The sequence below is a fragment of the Balaenoptera ricei genome, chromosome 1 (assembly GCF_028023285.1).
Source record: "Balaenoptera ricei isolate mBalRic1 chromosome 1, mBalRic1.hap2, whole genome shotgun sequence".
Classification (NCBI taxonomy): Eukaryota; Metazoa; Chordata; class Mammalia; order Artiodactyla; family Balaenopteridae; genus Balaenoptera; species Balaenoptera ricei.
In genome coordinates, this window is record NC_082639.1 from 55,880,666 (window position 1) to 55,901,346 (window position 20,681).

Below are 20,681 nucleotides of genomic sequence, written 5' to 3' on the forward strand. Positions count from 1 at the left end.
CACTATTTAAATTAGGTCTCCCCATTCAAACCTCCCTCCCCATATTCTCTATGACAAAGGCCTTTTTCTTCATAGCACTTTCCACAATTTCTTGTGTATTATCTATGTATCATTTTATCTGCTTGTTTTGTTCGTCCAACTCAACTATATGTCTGGTGCTTGCAGAGACCATGTCTGTCTTGTTCACCACAGTTTCTGCAGCGCCTTAGCAAAAAGTACACAGACACTCAGAATAAGATATTTTCAAAAACTACACAGTGCATAATACATATTTGCATGATAAAATCAGGAAACACATAAACAAAAATGTTAGTTATCTCAGGGTAATGTAATTTAGGTGACTTTAACTTCCCTTTCTGGCTTTTTTCTAGTGTCTTATCATTCTACCCTGCCACCACTGTGACTCAGAGTGGCCACCTCCTTCCTCTCTGTGACTGCTGAGAAGTACCTTCGTGATTAGCCTTGCTGAACTACACCTTCCCTCACTTATAGCTCCCCTCTGCTCTCTGCACAGGAGGCACCGTAGACACGAACTGAAATGGTAGGAGGGGGGAAAAAGAAAGGAATGGGGAAGAAGTAAAGCCCAAAAAGCCCACCAAGTGGGATAACCAGCCTGTTGGATGCTGAACTGCCTTCCCCCTCCTCACCTGGGGCAAGTCCAGGGTTGGTGAGAACTACCCATGGAACAGGCCATAAAGCATCTTAGCTGCCACCATGGTCGGCTGCACCAGGGAATCTGACCCCTACCATGTCTTACCCACCCCACAAACTCCAGGCTCTCCTGGGCCCAACATCTTACCTGAGCAAACAGATACTCCAATGAGCTGGCGTCAAGGAGAGGGGTTGCATCTGGAACTTTTTTTTTCTCGTAGCTGCTCTTCTGCTTCTTTGGAGAATGTCGCCATACTGACTGTTCGTTATCATTGGTCCCGTGCCAGTTGGTGAAATAGAACCTGGAAGGCAGGAAGATGAATGTTAACTGTGGGAAAGGGGACCTTGGCATGCGTGGGAGAGGTGTCCTGGTTCTACCCAGAGCGATCAGTGCCAGAGATTAAACTTCCCTGAGAAGTAAACAGACAGACCTTTCATCTGTGTAGCGCTTCACTGTCTATAAGGTCCTTTTCTTTTCATTCTTACAAGCACTCTGTGAAGAGCATACTGCCAGAACCTCATCTATGACTCAGGGAGATAAAGTGACTTCCTTAAAATCACAAAGGAATTTCCACTCCGTCTTCCTAGATAGCAAAACACTGCTGTCTAGAACTAGATGCTAGTCCAGCAACTCCCTCCACCGTTAGTAATGCCAGCCTGCCTTGAATCCAAGACCTATTTCACAGTTTAACATTTCTGAAATCTAGTTTCATCATACAGTCAAGACATACAGTTAACGTAGCAGTCTTTCCTAATTCTCAGATGGCTGTTACTGACACTTTTTAATCTTACAATGAACAAAGTTTTAAAACAGAAGAAATATACAAACACTACTACAAGCATCAGCTGCAGTGCCCTGAACTAATAAATGCTTTATATACATTATGCTATTTAATGCTTACAGCAACTGTACAAGGTATGTTTCATTGTTTCCATTTTATAGATGAGGAAAACTGAGGTTCCGAGAAGCTAGGTCACCTAAGACCACAAGCCTGTTCTCTCCACTACTACTTTCCTCTGCCACCTGTAAGAGAAACACAATGAGTTCTGGAATGCGTGAAAATGACTGAGCCAAGCTGATCCAGGCCAGCTCTAGGCTACAGACTCAGAGGGTACCTGGGCCTCTCTCCCTTGACATGCCCATGTGCTGATGAAAAACCACCACGGCATGGAGAAGGAACATATAAAACCTCCCAAAAAGGAGCTGCCGTTAAACTCAGATATGTCAGTGAGCTATATTTGCAGAGCCTAGGGCATGCCAGGTCCTGGGCCAGGCTCTGAAACACAAGGGGTTCTCAGGCACAGTCCCCGCCTGCTGTGAATTCCGTCTATAGGCAATCAGTTAAATCCAGGGGGCACATCTCATAAATAGGGCTACACTGTGACTTTCATGGACCCCACACAGTTTTCCTTTCCTCCGTAAAAAGAAATATTAAAGTTATATTTTACAGCTATGTTGGTATAAAGATGAATATAATCCAGGCTGGATTATTTTTTTTCCTGATTTTAATAAAATTAAAACACTTCTGTGGACCCCTAATAACATCATGAGCCCAAGGCATTGTGTCTCATAGATAAGTTTTTCTTGAACATGAGTGTCTCAGATACGGTGCCAAAGGAGTACCAAGGAGGAAGAAGTTGTTGCCTCTGCCAGGGGATGTGGCAGGGAAGGGTAAAGGGTTGGGGAAGGGAGTTGGGACTAGGATAAATAAATACCAGGCTATGGAGTCTGGACCATACACAGAAGGCAGAGGAAAGACTGAGACAAACTGATGTGAGGCAGGATCCCACTAGAAGAGAGCCCCACAGAAAATGGACTAAAATGAGAGAGGCCAAGAGACAAGCAGGCGCCTAAGACAGCAGCCTGGGCAATGCTGTGAGGTTTGTGGGGTCAGAGGCCTCAGTGCCTTGCTCATCGCTAAATCCCCAGCGCCTGGCATATAACAGGTGCTTAATACACGCTTGCTGGATGCAGAAACAGCAAATGAATGACCTAACTCAAGAAGTAGCAATTAAAATGGAAACGATGGATAAGAAGTTACTTTAAAGGTAAAAATCAACATTTTACAACTTTCAAGTGATTCTATACAGCCCATCTTCCACATAACTCACGGAAATGACTGATAATTTGACTGTGGCCTTTGGCATCTCTCTCTCAGACAGAAAGAGCCACGTATCCACAGAGTCCACATGCAGCATAAACCACAGCTGCAGGACTGTCCCCGTACCTTCCCACAGGAGAGTAGAAGCCTGAGGCTCTCAGCTGACACAGAGGCCAGCATTCATGCTGCCCCCAGGCTGAGGTGCCTGCTCTTCAAGGGCAGAACAGAGCAAGGCGGGGAGGACTCCTCCAGGATCGGCTGCCCTGGGCAGGCAGAAAGTAAGAGGTGAACCAGCCCTACCAGCTGAGCAGATACAGGAAATCTGACACTGGGGCAGAAAAAGATGGACAAGGCCGTGGCCAACTCCTCTGACTGCTGAGGGAAATCCAAAATGGAGAGTTCTCTTCATTCATACAATAATCTAGTGATCTACTATAAGTTCCAGGGGGTCTTCCTGGGAGGAGACAGGTGAGAGGGTCTAAATGGGACGATTAAGAGAGTAGCTAAGAGCTTCTGAGTGCTAATCGTGTGCCGGGCACTCCATATACAAAGGTTCAAAGTGAGGCTCTGACAGAGGGGCACGCAGGACAGGTAAATTCTGTTTGAGAGTGGAGGAAGGTGGTAATGAGAGAATGAGAATTATGTATGGTATGGAAGCTTACCTGGGATGAGGGGGGAAAGGATTCAAGGATGGAGGAAGTTGTCTGAAAGAGCAACACTGAAGACAGATTTTCCCTGAACCAGTTGGAGCCATAGATCTCCCACACCCCGCTGAGTCTCTATGATAAAGAACCAAGGACCCATCATACTCCCTCGGGGCTGAACGAGGACATTTTCTGAGGTTGCTGTCTGAGCCCTGCGAGACCAGCCTTGCCTTGGAAGCCTTTTGGTAAGATGTTCAGACAAGATAAGGCAATGTGCAGCTTCTCCACTACAGAAAGGCTGAAGGGAGCCTAAAACAAGGCTGTATCTCTGGAAATTGCCTATAGTCAAAGGCTGACAGCTCTCTATTTAATAAGACAATAAAAAGAAAAAACCTTTAGATCAGTTAACTGCCAAAATCAACATCTTCCATAAGCAACAAGGATATACTGTATAGCACAGGGAAATATAGCCATTATTTTGTAATAACTTTAAGTGGAGTATAACCTACAAAAATATTGAATCACTATGTTGTACATATGAAACTAATATTGTAAATCCACTATACTTCAAGAAAAATAAATAAATAAATGTAACAACAGGGAATGTTTCAAGGAAAAAAAAAAATCAACATCTTCCTAATCGCTAATAAGACAAAACTAGTAAGTACACTGAAGACAGAAATTGTGCGCTCCTTTCAAAATTAATTATTAAACTTGGGCCAATTTCTGATATTACAACATGCTAAAGGAAAAAAATTAAGAATGATCTAAATAAATGTAGTATGATAGCTGCTGATATTCCTTTGCAGAATGATGTGGAAGAACACTGCAGGAAGGAAGGAAGGAGGGAGGGAGAGATTATCCCCCTTATTGGCGGGATAGACAGACCTGCCAATAAGAGATATGCCTTCCTTGCAAGTTTTTGAGAAAATTATATTACAGATGATTACATATTCTAAGTTTATGTACAGCTATTATATACAACGAATTCTCTTTAGGTTTCTATAGAACTTTACTAATGGATAGTAAAATTCATTTAGATGAAAAGGCAAGAAAATGTTTTTTACTTAAAAAGGAATAAAGAATATGCTTGTCTTATATTAAGATACATTACAAAACAATAGCTATCAAAATTACCTAAAGGCAGAAAACTATAATTAAAGTACAAGAACACAGAGCTGGGATTCCGCTGAAACAGTCACCAACATCTATTTTCATATTACACCTTCTTCAGTGGGGAGATGATGAGGTTTCAAAATTATGTAGTTGGTTGTAATGCAAATGCTTTAGCTTAGGGTGGGATCTTTTTTTCCAAGTTCAAAGAGCTTGTGGTAACAAAGCAATATCCTGTTGAAGCCCAATGTCAGGTACAAAGTCAAGGTGCCAAAAATGAGGCAGCCATGCACTTCCTGGCAGCTAACATAAACAGGGAGCTGGCAAAGACAGCTTTTAATCATGAGGCAGTCACAGGACCAGCAAAGACTAAGGCCTCAAAGAGGGTTCTAATGCTAACAAGACGATTCACTATGTGTGTAACTGTGAGTAACTCACTTCTCTTTTTTGGACATCAGTTTCCCCCTAAAAAATTGGAAGAATTGAATCAGGCAAACTCAGGTCTCTTCCAAGTCCCAGATTCTACCATTCTAGATTCCGAGCCAAGTGGAAAACCCTAGAGGGAAAGAACTAGAACTCAATGACATGCCTCACTTCCTAGACTTCGAGCTGCAAATACATGTTTCAATGCTGGGTCACATAGCCAACCCCCAGGCCACAGAAAGCTAGATTACACTCTGAAAAACAAATCCAAATATAGTCGGAAGGCTCAGCTGGGTGGGGTGAACGTTTCCCTAAATCTGGGGCGTGAAATCTCACATGACACACACCTCTCCTCTTAAGGTGAGACTGTGGGTGAGTACAGAGAGAAGAGGAAAGTCAGCCCCAGGATGATTATCAAAGAACGTAGATCTGGTTCAGCTTCCGCTGAGAAAAACACCCGGGCCGTTGTGGAATGGTAACAACTCTACTGACTCCCCAGAGTAAACAGCAGCTAAGATACTGAGGGCCTCTGAGATCTCCAGGGCTTTTCCAGCATGAGCCGGCATTCCATTAGCATCTGAGCTAACCCACTGACTTAATCACATCTATGTACGTTAAGATTCTTTTCAGATAGGATTCATCCTATTTATAAGCTCCTCTGCTAAATACACGTGTGAAAGTATGCTTAACTAGTATCTAACAAACATACTTTCAATTCTAGGTACAGAACAAACACGCTTATAAACTCAAGAGACTACAGCGGTGAAGTACTGACTGCCTGTGCCACCTTGGGAGACTACGTGACATTTAACAAAGTCTATAATATGGGAGAAAAGGCAAGTAAGTACCCACCAGATGAAAAATTACAGCCCCACTAGACAAAAGTCCTCAGGCAGTGGATCAAAACATTCACCTCTTTAGAACAAGACCAAGCTAGGATTTTCTAGGTTTCTACATCAGGCAGTGTTTCTCAAGCTCTCTAGCTGCAACTTTTAGTAAGAAACATATTTTATTATATCATGACCTAGTACATACAGACAGATTATATATCTCAAACTGAAGTTCTAAAAAACAATATTCTTAGGATATGTATATATACTGATATTATCTATCCTCATCTATTTCTCTCTTTAAAAAAAAAATCCTGGTCATAACTCACTAAATTAAACTCATATCCATGATTCACTGAATGAAAAACTCTGCTGCAGGATATTAATTCTATTCAAAATACCCTCTGCATCATAATGATTTCTTTTCTAAAATATGGCAGAGAAGGTGGTCAAACTCACCTTGAACTGTTTTCCAAATACTGAAGAAGGCCTTTCTCATACCAAGCAAATACAAAACTTACAAATTATAAAAATGACTACAATACTTCTTGGTAAGTGACTCAGGGCTCCAGGCTAACCGTCGCCCGTCCCTGCGTGAGGGAGCCCAGCAGGCACCCATACCTCATCCGGTAGTGGAGCCGGAGCGACATCTTGTCGTCGACGGTGATGGTGCGATTCGGAGCATACCAGAGCTTGGTGTTCTCATCATACAGGGCAAAGAGGTTGTGACACAGAGGAGATATACCTGGGGAAAAGTAAAGAACACATCAGAAAATTAAAGATAGATAAATCTGGCCATCTGTTTCCAAAGCACAACATACACAAAGACCAGAAATTGTCTTATCCAAAAAGAATCTAGGTCATATTCGCATCCTCTTAGGGCCAAATACCAAATACAACTTCCAACCATGTTCCATCAGGCAGTTTTAAACAAAATAATAAAAAATTATGGCTCCCCAGGAATATATACTATAGCTCCTGGCAAACCAGGTTAAAACCATTTAAAAATAAAAGTCTAATAATATTTCTCATTACAGTGTCTATGACAGAGTCTTACCAAATCCTGCTTCAAAGAAAAAAAGGCCATCTGAGAGGCTCCCAGATACCACCTGATGTGCACCTTGTTAATCACAGTGAGAAACATTCCTAGAGTTTGAGAAATCCCTAATCTGTCTCCTACAGAAAATGTTTAAACAGTTCTAACACACTGTGATTACACATTAAACATGCGAACAAGTTCCTGGCAGTAGCACATGAAATGTGTGTTAGAATAAATAACCAAAGTGATTTCTATCAGTGATTAAAATCTATTGCCATTAATAACAATATACTTCTTAAGTACTCTGTATGGTTATCAAAAATATTTTTTATTGGTAGCCAACTAGCAAGAACATATATGCTTACAAAAGGTGGTCCAACAGTGCTCCCTTGCCTCCCTACCTGACTAACCGCCTCCTTTGATACAAGAATGTTCGAAAAGGTAAGGGAGATGATGAAGCCAGGAAAGTACCTTTCCACTCACTTCTGAGCCCATGATTAAAATTACACAGACCTGTAATCTAAAAGTGTCGGGGGAGATAGGAGAACGATCGCAAGTAATCAATCATTGCTGATATTTTCATGTGTGGTCAGGCCTCAAACTAAGATACAATGAACTTAAAAGCAAAAAAACGTGGGAGAACATGAGGTAGCTGGCACTTGTTTCCCAACTCAGACATCTGAAGTGAGACTGACACTGACTGGGACCCCCGCTGGCCCTGCCCACCTAGGCAGGGACTCTCTCCAATACACACACTAAGTTAAGAAGTTACAGCTTTCTTGGCATCTCCATGCCTCTGCTGAATTCCTCAACTCCTGCTTCTCAAGATATTTGGGAGTTACCCCTTCAGAGTTACACTCCTCCATGTAACAGAGAAGATGGAGCTAAATTTCAAAGAGCATTTTCTCTTGGGAAAAATGGCAAATGGCTTTTGGATCCAGTATTATCAGGACTATGTTTCATGTAAACAATAGGTTTTCATTCATAAATTGGCTTCTGTGGACTGGACTAGAAATCTAGCTTTTCTTTATACATATCCATATTTGAATGTGAAACATACATATTTGAAGAATAATTTATCTATAATCATGGATAGGTCTATAATTCTACCACAGGTCTGATTCAAACAATATTACTACTTAAAAATAGGAAGATGAAAGATACCTTTCATATAAAAGTACTGAAAAATAGTAACAATACTAACATTTACTGAGGGCTTAGTATTGGGCATCAGGCTAGCACACATCTATTACCTTTCAATTCTCCTAACACTTAATGTGGTTAAGTATTATTTTTGCCATGTTACAGGTAAAGAAACTCTGAGATTTAGTCTGATTCAGGGTTACTTAACTAGTAAAATCCAGGGCTGGCATTCAAACCTAGATAGAGGTACTGAGGGGGTAAATAATGAGAGCTAAAAGAACAAAAATTTACCATATATTGGTGAAAAATGAGGAAGTATACAGATCCCAAAGCATCATGTACTATAATAATAATAGCTACAAGAATCTGTGGTATTCTGTATTCATCTATTTTTAAAATTTATTAATTTTTGCAACAATCCCCTGAGTTGGTTACAAAAGGTAATACTCATTCTCTACAGACTGGGCTTAAAAACTGATGCCCCAAATTGACCCTGAGCCCAGAGTAACAGGATACAGGGGCTGTGTCTGTCTTCAGATTCACAGGCTCTCCCCTCTCATCTCCTTTAGCAGCAATTCCTCTATCTCTCACTAACTGCAGCCCAACAATTCTGTACAAATGATCCTTGCTAACAAACTAAGGTTTATACTTGCTATGCTGATGGCAAGAAGCTTGGCCAAGAGAATAAACACTATAAACCAAATCTCAAGGTAAAGGGGAAAAAATGCCTTAGAAACACCAATTTACATCTAGTTGTTTTGCTAATTACAAATACTTTTAAAACTGCTGTCCAAAGCTGGTTCCTTACATACTCTGCTATCTAGTCAAAGTAACCCTAAAATATTAATGCATTTTCCCCATAATAATCTGTAACTCAGCCAATTTTATCTAGTGTCATGTTTAGTCAGTAAGGATCTACTACATTCTTCCCTATAGCACCAACCTCTCCCCTTTTATTGGAACTCTTGTATTTAAAGCATTTTAAGCAGAAAGACATATCAGGAAGAAAATGGGTTTTCTAGACAAGCTGTATTACAAACAAGGTAGCTGACTCTTGAAACAACCATACTATCCCCGCAGAGTTGTTCTGAGGACTAAAGATGATATAAGTAAAGCATGGATCAGACTATCTGCCATCATGGCTAGTTAATTTATCATCATGAAATGAGTTGATTTTTTAAAAACAGCTTTATTGAGATGTAATTTACATACCATAAAGTTCACCCATTTTAAGTGTACAGTTCAATGAATTTTAGTATATTTACAGAGTTGTATAACCACCACCACGATCTAAGTGGATTAGATCTTCAGTTTCTATGAATTAACTTTACCTGTCATTTAAAAGCAGGTAGGCAAAAATTGCCAATGACTCCAAGTTTAAAGGATAATGAAGGGCTTTATTTTGTTAGTCAGTTTGGTTTCCTACTGTCTAAGGGCAATAAACTAACTTTAGTAAGACAAGGCTCACTTTAAAAAAAAAAAAAAAAAAGAAAGAAAGAAAGAAAAAGAAAAAATGATTGTCTTGTTCACAGGCTCACTGCCCTTCCTTTTCACAACTTGGCAATCTGACCAAGCCACAAAGTGACACTTAACTTCTCACTTCAACTTAGCGTCATGTTGCAGGGGCAGGGGGCAGGGAGGGGGGTGCCAGGCAATAAGGAGGCAGGTCATGGCAGCGTAAGGATAGACCACACTTTTCAGAAGTTTTAAACAATTAATATATTGAGAGATGGCACTTCTGAGCTTGTAACTTTGTGCCAGGTGCTTCACTCATTTAGTGCTGATATTATTCCAATTTCATAGATATAGGGGAAATCAGAAAACTGAGCATCATTCCCTGGTATCCCCGCAGCTCATTACTGACAGAGCAGGAATAAGCCACTCTGTAGTGAAGAAAGTGAAAAGTGACAGTCTCAGAATTAAATTCACTGGCCTAAGGTCAAATGCAAGTCAGTGGCAGAGGCAGGGCAGAACGAATGACTCCCAGAGCCCACACCTCTCTCCACTCAGTGGAGGTGCGGGGGCAGAGACACCGGGACCTGCTGGGCCCTGGGCAGCTGCCGGTACTCACAGCATTCCTGCGCCGCCCTGATGCACAGCTCCTCCGCTGTGTACTCTCCGCCGCCCAACCGGAGGGGCTCCCTATCCGACAGATAGAAGAGCACTTCCGCCCCTGGCTCAGGGGCCTCCAGATTCACGTCAGTCTTCTTGGAGCTCCTCATTTTAGCACAGAAAGCCATGGCATTGCAGTCCTCTTTTATATTTAGATACTGTAGTAGAAGGAAAAGGAGACTATGCGGTCATTCTATGTGCTAAAAGCACTAAGTGGTGAAAGAGTGTTTTGAAGGTAAGCAAGCAGAAAGATATGGTATTGGATAAGTACCTCCCCCTGCCCCTTCCCTCCCTGAAAATCAAATGTATCAGAGCTCACAGCAGGTGCAACCATGGGAAGTAATCAATTATGCACGCTCATGAATTATGGTTAAGGCCATATTGTCAAAAATCAGAGTAATTTTAGACATGACCTGAATTTATTTTCTCTATTTGCACACAAGTTGTAATTGAAAAATGTGCCTCATTCTGGAACCACTGATGTTAACATTATTAATATTCCTGTTACCTCTACTGGAATCATTTAACTTTTGAATAGACCTACTGGCACAAATTACACTGTCTTTTACTTTTATGTCTACCTCCCAGTAAACGGCAAGCTCAGGGAGGGCATTAACCATCCTTACCTATTTTCATGCCCCTAGAGCCTAGCCCAGGCTGGCTCTGAGACAGTACACACAAAAGGACTACCAATTCATGTTCATAAGCCACATGAATGGGTCATGAGAATTAATGAGTGGAGCCAGGTCCCTTCACCCCACGGAGAGGCAGGACGATGGGCAGCACTTTGTGGCACCAGAATGTGAGCGAGAAGTCTTGCTTTGAAAAGGTCAGAACCCACTGGTGAGAAGCTTGCAAATAAGTTACTCACCTGAGCCCCCTCAATGGGGAGAGCAACTAGGATCAAAGAGCCAACCTCAGCAACTGAGCTTTGGGCACGGTGAGAAAAGAGAGGGGAACTAGGTAAAGTCCTGCATGTTCTTTCTCCCCCTCACCCCAGCACCAATGGCCTCAAACCAATTTCCCTGACCCCAGGTTCCTACTTTCCTCCTGCCTACCAAGCCAACCTTCACTTAGCCCCCAAAGTAATGTCCCCCTAGCACATCTCAGATCCTCTAAAGGCTCCCCATTAATCTAGAGACCAATCCTAAGCTCCCAACAGAGGCCCTCCATCACCTGGCCGGCTAGCCACACTGGCCTCATCTCATGTTATATCACTCTCGGCCTCTTACTGCAGGCTTGAAACTCACAAAGCTGCCATCTTCTTGTTACCCCCCCACCCCCCCAAGCTGTTTATCTCATTTTCCTGCCTTTGCTCATGCTAATTCCTCTACCAGGAGTGCCTTCCCACCTCATCCCTTTCATGGCAAACTTCAATTGCCTTTAGAACTCAGCTCGGACATTACCTCCTCCAGGAAGTCACCTCTGAACCTCCATCCCACCTCCTGAGTTAGATGTCCTCTCTCAAACTCACCACAATGCACTCACCACACTGAATTACGACCCTATTATTCACCTGTCTGTCCCTCTCTCACTCCCACGTGCTGAGTTCCTTAAGGACAGGGACTGTGTCATTCACATTTGTATCACCAGTGCCTAGCACGGAGCTTGCAGAATGACCCAAAACAAGTCACGGAGGGAGGGCTGCAGTCACAGTTCTCTTCACCAAATTCATGTGCTTGGTCCATTAGCTGCCCTGGTGAGGTGAGATATTTACAGGAAGGACACGAACCAGATATGCCTCAATGCTACAAACCAAGAGGCATTTGGTTTTACTTGTTTAATCTCCAAAATAAATCTGAAGATCAAAATTTTCCAGAGACCAGGCTGAAAGATTAGCTCATAACTTACCTTAAGGTTCAGATCAACTATCAAGCAAGAAAGTTTTAAAACCCAACACTGAGCCTCCAACTATACCCCAACAATGAAAAACAGAGATAGAAAACAAAGTAGCTAAAGTCTGCTTTATAATGTAAGAAAAAACCTTTGTCCTTAAGAGTCTAAACAGACATGGCAGGGGAAGAATTCAAAGATGGTGTTATACACTTTCACCCTACAGAAATAATCAGGCAAATATACATAATTATATATGTACAAGATGTGGCACCATTTGAAATAAAAAACAAAAATACAACGTCCAACAGGAGAACACTCAGTAAACAAAATTAAGAATATCAACATAAGGGCTTCCCTGGTGGCGCAGTGGTTGAAAATCCACCTGTCAATGCAGGGGACACGGGTTTGAGCCCTGGTCTGGGAAGATCCCACATGCTGCGGAGCGGCTAAGGCCCGTGTGCCATAACTACTGAGCCTGCACTCTAGAGCCCGCGAGTCACAACTACTGAGCCCATGCGCCACAACTACTGAAGCCTCTGCGCCTAGAGCCCATGCTCTGCAACAAGAGAAACCCCTTCAATGAGAAGCCCTTGCACCACAACGAAGAGTAGCCCCTGCTCACCACAACTAGAGAAAGCCCGTGTGCACCAATGAAGACCCAACGCAGCCAAAAATAAATAAATTTATAAAAGAAAAAAAAAAAAGAATATCAACATAAAGGAATACTATGCAGCTGTTAAGGTGACATAAAACTATTTGACCCAACACTGAAAGATGTATATGACACACTGCAAAATGAAAAAAGCAAAACATGTATATTATGATCCTTCTGGTTATGCATTTGTACAATCTGGAAAAACAGACAATAAATTGTTAACAGTGGTGAATATCTAGGAGAGATTACAAGGGAACTTAGACTGTACTTGCCATACTTTTGTAGTTAAAAAAAAAAATCTCCAAAGTAGCACATGCAACATTTGGAATGAACAAAAATTAAAATAACGATATTGGAAAATAAATGGATATAGCACAGATAGTCCTGTAAGTTTAAGATCAGTTTCATTATTCTTTATAGAAGCTATTTTCCTTTGTCTTTCTTTTAAATAATGCCAATGTACATACCTGCATTTATCCAGCTGTCCAATGCCCCCCAAAAAGCAGACTGGATTTTCTTCTCTACTTTCCAAAACCCATTCAGAGCTGAGCTAAAGACAAAGATAAATAAATAAATCAGCTACAGAGGTAATTGCATCAGAAAATAAGAGGACACATTCATTAAGGAAGCAGCCCAAACCATAAGCAGGCAGGAAAAAGCATTTGGGAGGAAGAAGGCCGGGGCGGGGGGTGGGGGGACATTGATGAGGACACTGAGAGGACAGAGAGACATCTTAGGGTGTAAACATCAAAGAAGATATTATTTTCACTGCTTCAAGAAAGGAAGCCAGGGACTTTTGCTTCTTGGTGTAGAGTGCCCTGTTCAGTGTGAATGAGGACTGTGTGCCTTTTCCGTCAACAACCTCTCTCTTGAGGCTGTGAACAATAGTATAGGGGCCCAAAGATATGCACTTCTATTTCCCATTTCCACTTCCTTTAGAATTACCCTCTTCCCAATCCAGCCTACCCATGGCTTCATTTTAATGGTGAAACAGCAGATGGTATGGTGAACGGAGGAGGGCCTGGGAACAAATCTGACCAATGATGCTTTCAGTTCACCAAATATTTTTTGAGTCATTCTTATCTGAAAACTTAGGCAGCAAATAAAGGTCTTCCCAACTTCCCAACCTCACCTCAAAGCCTTATTCATACTAAACAAGAATACCAGCTTGGTTCTGTAAAATTAAAGTACCTGGTCCCATTCTTACCACCAACACCAACACCACCGCCGCCACCACCTACACAGCTCTGCATTGTTTTAACAGCTTTCCTTGGTGCTTCTCACAAACTCTTTTTAAGAGTAAAATCAAACTATGTTTTGCAAATAAGGAGTAACCACTCTTAGTGATTTGAAAATGGTTGCCAAATTAATACAGATTATTGTCTCAGTTTTCTGTTGGTCATTCCACACATTTTATCAGAATCCAGTTTTAGAAAGAGCACAGTCCCATGCATGACGAGGCAGAAGTGGAGGGGTGCCTGGGGAAAGGGAGATGAGTTACCTCTGAGGCTGCAAGGCCAGCATTCCCACAGGACATTACAGTCGAAGTGGGAGATGGCACAAAACACAAAAGCAATCTAAAATCAGTAGAGTGGGTGTGGCATGATATCATCTTTATGCCCCTTGCTAACTCCGGTGACTGACACTGGAGAGGGCTGGTTTGGGGAGGTTTTCTGCAGTGGATAAGGCAAAACTAATGATAGGAGGCCAGGCAGGAGATAGAAGTATGAATTTTGATGTGATGACTTTGACTTGGCTATTTTGTCATGACAGTTTTTAAAAGATTCAAAGAACAAATCATTATACTTTCAGCTTTAAAAAATTTAATATAACCAATTGTTTTACTTACATAAATAGATACCCTGCCCTGCAGCAAAACAGCAATCTGAAATTAGCTACATCTAATACCCTGCTTTGGCTCAGAAGCAGGTGTTCAAATCCCACATTTAGGAGACTCATTCGACAATTATTTTTGAGCAGTTCTTCGTGCCAAAAGCTGAGCTATACCAGGAGGCCGCAATGAAGAACAAGAGCAATATGGTCACTGCTCATGTGGAGCTTACAGTCCACAGGACTAAAAGAATCAAACAAAGATGCACAGAAAGAAGTAATCATAAAGAACTTAAAATGCCACGAAGGAAAAAGAGAGCATATAATAAGGAATGTGATTCAGCATGGGACTCAAGAGGGAAGTAACACTGAGCTGAGATGGAACGGCTATCATGGGAGGTGGGGAGAAAGCAGTTTGGGTAAAGGATGAGCATATGCAAAGGTCCTGTAGAGGGAAGAAGCCAGTCCGGTCTCTCCAGATGCATAAATGGGGAAATCCCTCCAATACGCCTTTTTAGGCGTGGGTAAAGAACAGCACTAGCACATTCATACTTGCTAACAGCACGCCTGGGGCCTTGCTACCCCATGTTTCCGGCAGCACGCTGCCAAGGATGAATGGAAATCAACCAGATGGCCTCCATGCTTTAGTGCCCCAAACCAGAAGAGGGACGCACACTCAGAACCTTTTAGAGCAGGAAGAGACCTGAAGTTCCATCAGTCTCTTTAAGAAGGGCTACTGCATAAATCTTTTTAAACTCACAAAAGCATTTTAATATGCACCATCAGATCACATGTTACTTGAACACAGGAGTCATGGGGATTGAGGATCAGACTACAATCACCAGGGTTCTATCAAAATCCGTAATCAAGAAGAGTTTGGTTTTTCCATTATTCATTCTCTATTACAAGCAACACTGTATTGAAGTCACATTGTACCTAATAATTTTCAAACTGACTTCCAGTATTACTGGACAGGACAATAAAATGGTATCAATTTGTGATGCTTAGCCTAGAGATTAAACTCTGAGAAATCAAGATCAGCAACAGAATTTCTTGACAATATGCATTTACTATGATGTTTTTATAGACTGATTCAATAACAACAAAAATCCCTGTTCTCAGAAAATTGACATTCCAATGATAAAAAATTAAACACACCCATATAGCACTTAAAAGGCATGCTAGGGCTTCCCTGGTGGCGCAGTGGTTAAGAATCCGCCTGCCAATGCAGGGGACACGGGTTCGAGCCCTGGACCAGAAAGATCCCACATGCCGCGGAGCAACGAAGCCCGTGCACCACAACTACTGAGCCTGCGCTCTAGAGCCCGCGAGCCACAGCTGCTGAGTCCGCGTGCCTAGAGCCCGAGCTCCGGCAACAAGAGAAGCCACCGGGATGAGAAGCCCACGCACCGCAACAAAGAGTAGCCCCCCGCTCGCCGCCAACTAGAGAAAGCCCGCGTGCAGCAATGAAGACCTGACACAGCCAAAAATAAATAAATTAAATAAATTAAAAAAAAAAAAAACGGTATGCTAAACATTTAAACCTAAGACTGGTGACCCACTTTATATGAAATGACGACTCATTCAGGATGACAAGTGTTTTTTGTGCTACAGCATTTGTGCAACGGCCTCATTCAAGTAACATTTCTTTCCGAATAAACTAAACAACATGCTCTAACTACTTATTTTTAGAACAAGTAGGAAAAGAGCAAGATCAGCTTATAAATACTTTGGATAATTCCAAGAAATCAATTCAAGCTTCTTGCTCCAAGATACAAAAAGAAAATCTTTAATGCTAGAAAAACTGACCAGTAGGAATCACTCAACACAACACCCTTTAAAAATAACATGATTCACTGGGTTCCATTCCCAACTCAAATGAATACAAAGAAGCTCAGAAAATAGTAAGGATAAAAGTGAGAAATCAAAAGCTTTTTGATGATAGCAGTGAATTCTTCTACCCTAACCTCCTTATAAATTTTCAAGGATTTGAAAGAAAATGCCTTTCTTCCAGTGAAGAAAGTGGCTTTAGTGGCTTTAGCCATTACTTTAGTGGCTCAATCTTGCAGATGCTACTTTACATGAAAAAAAAAAAAAAATCAGGGAAATTTTGTGAATTCTGAATTTTTTAGTTTATAAAAGTCTTATGCAAGAGATATGTATATCTAATACTTTGTGAATGACGGAAAAGTAACAGAAACAAAATGTGACTCTGTGAGTCTGAACAGGACTAACTGCAATAAACGGGGTAGCACAACTATTTTGTAAGATGCAAAATTCCAGAAATCAGTGTCTGAAGATATGGAAAGCCTGCTATATTTTCAAGGATACCTTTTGAAATACAGGTATCTATTAAAGGAAGAACATAAAATTAAATTTTGAACGGTGGAGACGACAGACATAAAGGTAGATCATATTAATATTCACAAATATGATGATCAGAATATGAGTGCTTTGGGCCAAAGGCCATGGCCAGATGTATATGATAAAAATAGACTGGATGATGGTTAAAATCAATGACAAATATATATGTATAACTGAATCACTTTGCCATACACCTGAAACTAACACAACATTGTTAATCAACTATACTCCAATATAAAATAAAAATTTTTAAAAAGGACTATCATTAAAGAAGGAATAAATGAAAGTAAAATTTAAAAAAATTTTTAAATCAATGACAAGACTCAAAATAAAATACTTTGGATATCTGATTTTTACTAGAGAAACCATCACACCTACAGTGAATTACCTAACGGATGCCTTAAAGGAATCAAAGTTTTGATTCCTGAAGTAGAAAACACAAATAAAATGTTGATGAATTAAGGTATGAACCCAGAAAAATTGAAAAGAAAAACATGTAATTTAGAAAATGTCCTGAAATCAGCTGCTTAATACCTTAAGAAATGTTAAGACTGAAGATCTTAAACCTTAAAAACCATTTCAGCAGGCACCAGTCTTAAGGATGGTGAGGAAACCTGATGCAACAATACAAGCTCCAAGAGGGCAGGGACTCTTGTCACTTTTGTTCCATGCTTTACTGTATTAGGTGATCAGTAAGTAGCTAAATGGTTAAATGAAAGATGAAGGTAACAAAGCAAGCAACATCACCCGATGGAAATATCACCGTAATGCAGGGTGTGTGATTTTATTGCCTCTATACACAACTAGCAAGTGGACCTTGAGCAAGTCATTTAAATCTGAGCCCATCCATGAACCTGAGAGGAAGCATCTTGCCCAACGGATCAAGAAAAATCTCTCAAAAAGTCTTCCTTAAGCTCCTACATGCCTTTTTTTTTTCCTTTTCCCTCTTGCATCTCCCTCCCTCCCACCCTCCCTATCCCACCCCTCTAGGTGGTCACAAAGCACCAAGCTGATCTCCCTGTGCTATGCGGCTGCCCCCCACTAGCTATCTATTTTACATTTGGTAGTGTATACATGTCCATGACACTCTCTCACCCTGTCACATCTCACCCCTCCCCCTCCCCATATCCTCAAGTCCATTCTTTAGTAGGTCTGTGTCTTTATTCCCATCTTGCCACTAGGTTCTTCATGACCTTTTTTTTTTTTTTTTTCCCCTTAGATTCCATATATATGTGTTAGCATACTGTATTTGTTTTTCTCTTTCTGACTTACTTCACTCTGTATGACAGACTCTAGGTCCATCCACCTCACTACAAATAACTCAATTTCATTTCTTTTTACGGCTGAGCAATATTCCATTGTATATATGTGCCACATCTTCTTTATCCATTCATCCGATGATGGACACTTAGGTTGCTTTCATGTCCTGGCTATTGTAAATAGAGCTGCAATGAACATTTTGGTACATGACTCTTTCTGAATTATGGTTCTCTCAGGGTATATGCCCAGTAGTGGGATTGCTGGGTCGTATGGTAGTTCTATTTTTAGTTTTCTAAGGAACCTCCATACTGTTCTCTGTAGTGGCTGTATCAATTTACATTCCCACCAACAGTGCAAGAGTGTTCCCTTTTCTCCACACCCTCTCCAGCATTTATTGTTTCTAGATTTTTTGATGATGGCCATTCTGACCGGTGTGAGATGATACCTCATTGTAGTTTTGATTTGCATTTCTCTAATGATTAATGATGTTGAGCATTCTTTCATGTGTCTGTTGGCCTTTTTCAAATGAGGCTGTAGATGTGAAAGATGTTAGTGCTAAAGCAATATAATGTAGGCTTTATGGCAGAGGACTGAAGTGGGTGGCCAACTTGCTTAGAAGAACAAAGAATAAATAGGGATTCTGAGCAAAAGCCTGGTCATAAATCAAAGTCCCATTTCATAAGTCTCAGATGACACAGCAGAGCAGTTAAGAGCCTGAGCTGGAGTCATAAGGACCTGGGTTTGTATCCTGCCTTCCCCACTGACTAGCGATTGTAATCTTAGGCAACTTACTTACCCTCTCTAAAACTCAATGTTCTCAGCTGTAAGTGGGGGGATAAAAAATAGCCTCTATCTCCAAAAGCTGTTAAGAGTTAAATTAGTTAATGCATATAAAGTACCTAACAGAGAGTGTAGCAGGCAGTAAGCATTCCTATTTTGGTCGTAATTTCTGTTAAACTGATTACAGCTTGATAGAACACAGTTCCAGTCAAGGAAAGGGAGCTCCAGCATACACCGAGCGTCTGCAACATCTCATGCACGGAGCTAGGCGCTTGCACTTAATTCTCATAAAAAACAGAAGTTTCAGGCCAATCAGTGGGGGTGCCAGATGTCAAACATGCGACTGACTCCAAGGACCAGGCTTTTTCCACAGGGGCGTAAAATCTGCTTTAAAGTGCCCCCCATCACCAACACCACTGTCTTCTCTGGCTTCGTAGTACTTTCTGTAGTCTAGCATCTACCTAGGAGACTGGTCTCATCCCGGGCCCCTCCCTCCAGAGACTGAAAGAACTGTCGTTCAACAAATCATGAAAGTGCCCCGGGCCCTGCCTGTGTTCCAGCCCACAACTATCACACTGCTCTGGCACCACGAGGGTAGGGGTGGATATGTGGGGAGGAAGTTCTGGTGGCCCTGGCAGAGGCCCACCCCGTAGGCACGGAACCTCCTAAAGGCCTAACACACACACACACACACACACGGGAAAGCGTCTTTCTTCCCTCTGAGTCTCATTACCCGGGGCTTCGCACCCACCGGAGACTTGTCAATGACTGTGTTTGTTGCTCCCGGTGTCCCCTGCTTTACTGAGGCCCAGATAACTGTTCTGAGGAAGGCATCACAAGATGCTATGCAAAGCTAATGGATTCCAGCCAAAAAGATGACATAAAAACAAAATCTGTTATTTTTTCCCGTCAGCAAGTCAGAATTATGGCTTTTCTATATGCTACTCCGGCCACACAGAATAACTCACTTCTAACTATAGCAGCAATTCCAGGAATACCCCAGAACCGTAAGTGCTGCTCCATTTACAATAAACTTCTAGGGATGATCAAACAATCAATGCCAACTCGATGATCCAGGGCTCTCTGCACTGCTCCCAGTGAGCCTGCTTTCCCTGAGAGACTGCTTCTGATCAAACTAAATTAAGTCAAAATGTGTTTTCCTAAAAGCCACACTGTATCAATACGCTTTGCTATTCCCTCCCTTTTATTTCTTTTACCACTAATACATCTATAATGTTCTTAAAGAGCACAGAATACAGTAGTCAAAATATGGTGACAGAAGTGGACACTCTAAAGGTGGGGAAAATGGCTTGTCTTCACCTTCTGTGCTTTCCAATCGTTCATCACTAAAATACTTATTAAGCACTTGTACCATCACAATAAAACCTTGCATTTATATGATACTTTATAGCTTAAAAAGAGCTTTCTTCACATCTATAACCACATTCGAGTCTCACAGCTCCTTTCACAGATGAGAAGACTCAGCTTCAGACATTCCCACGGTCAAGTGGCCAGTGAGTGGCGAGACCAGGCTCAGACACATTTCTCAGCCTCCAGCTTCACTGCCCTTTCAGTTTGCCACATTTCCTTGGGCAAGGCGCGGGCTTTGGGGGAATCTAAAGAAGAACCACGCTTAAAATCTAAGCCCACCAAAACCCTCCAGTCTATTATTAATAGTTGGCAAGCATTAAGAACTACAGGAGTCAAGAAGAGAGGGCTGTGAAGTGACCAGGTAGAGTGGACTCTGTTCCCAGCCTTGAGGAATAGAGACAATCTAAAAAGAAAGGAGGGGTGCAGCTGTCCTGGAAAAGGGCTGGAGGAAGGAAAATCGAGAGGGTGGAGCTGCAGGAAGGACTACGCAGACCAGGAGAGATCAGGCAGGAAAGAAGTAGACAGAGT

At 41.7% G+C, this 20,681-nt stretch overlaps 1 protein-coding gene across 2 annotated transcripts in view; it reads right to left on the minus strand.

The window, feature by feature from the left end:
• The window catches only part of JAK1 (Janus kinase 1), a 144,041-nt gene that overhangs the window by 39,187 nt on the left and 84,173 nt on the right, over positions 1-20,681 (minus strand). For both annotated transcript variants that reach the window (XM_059924029.1, XM_059924036.1), the window contains exons 2-5: positions 13,016-13,098; positions 10,017-10,215; positions 6,385-6,508; positions 800-953 (exon numbers count right to left, since the gene is read on the minus strand). In XM_059924029.1, the coding sequence (XP_059780012.1) occupies positions 800-953; positions 6,385-6,508; positions 10,017-10,215; positions 13,016-13,021 (483 nt within the window). In that variant the 5' untranslated portion in view covers positions 13,022-13,098. The remainder of the gene's footprint in view (positions 1-799; positions 954-6,384; positions 6,509-10,016; positions 10,216-13,015; positions 13,099-20,681) is intronic.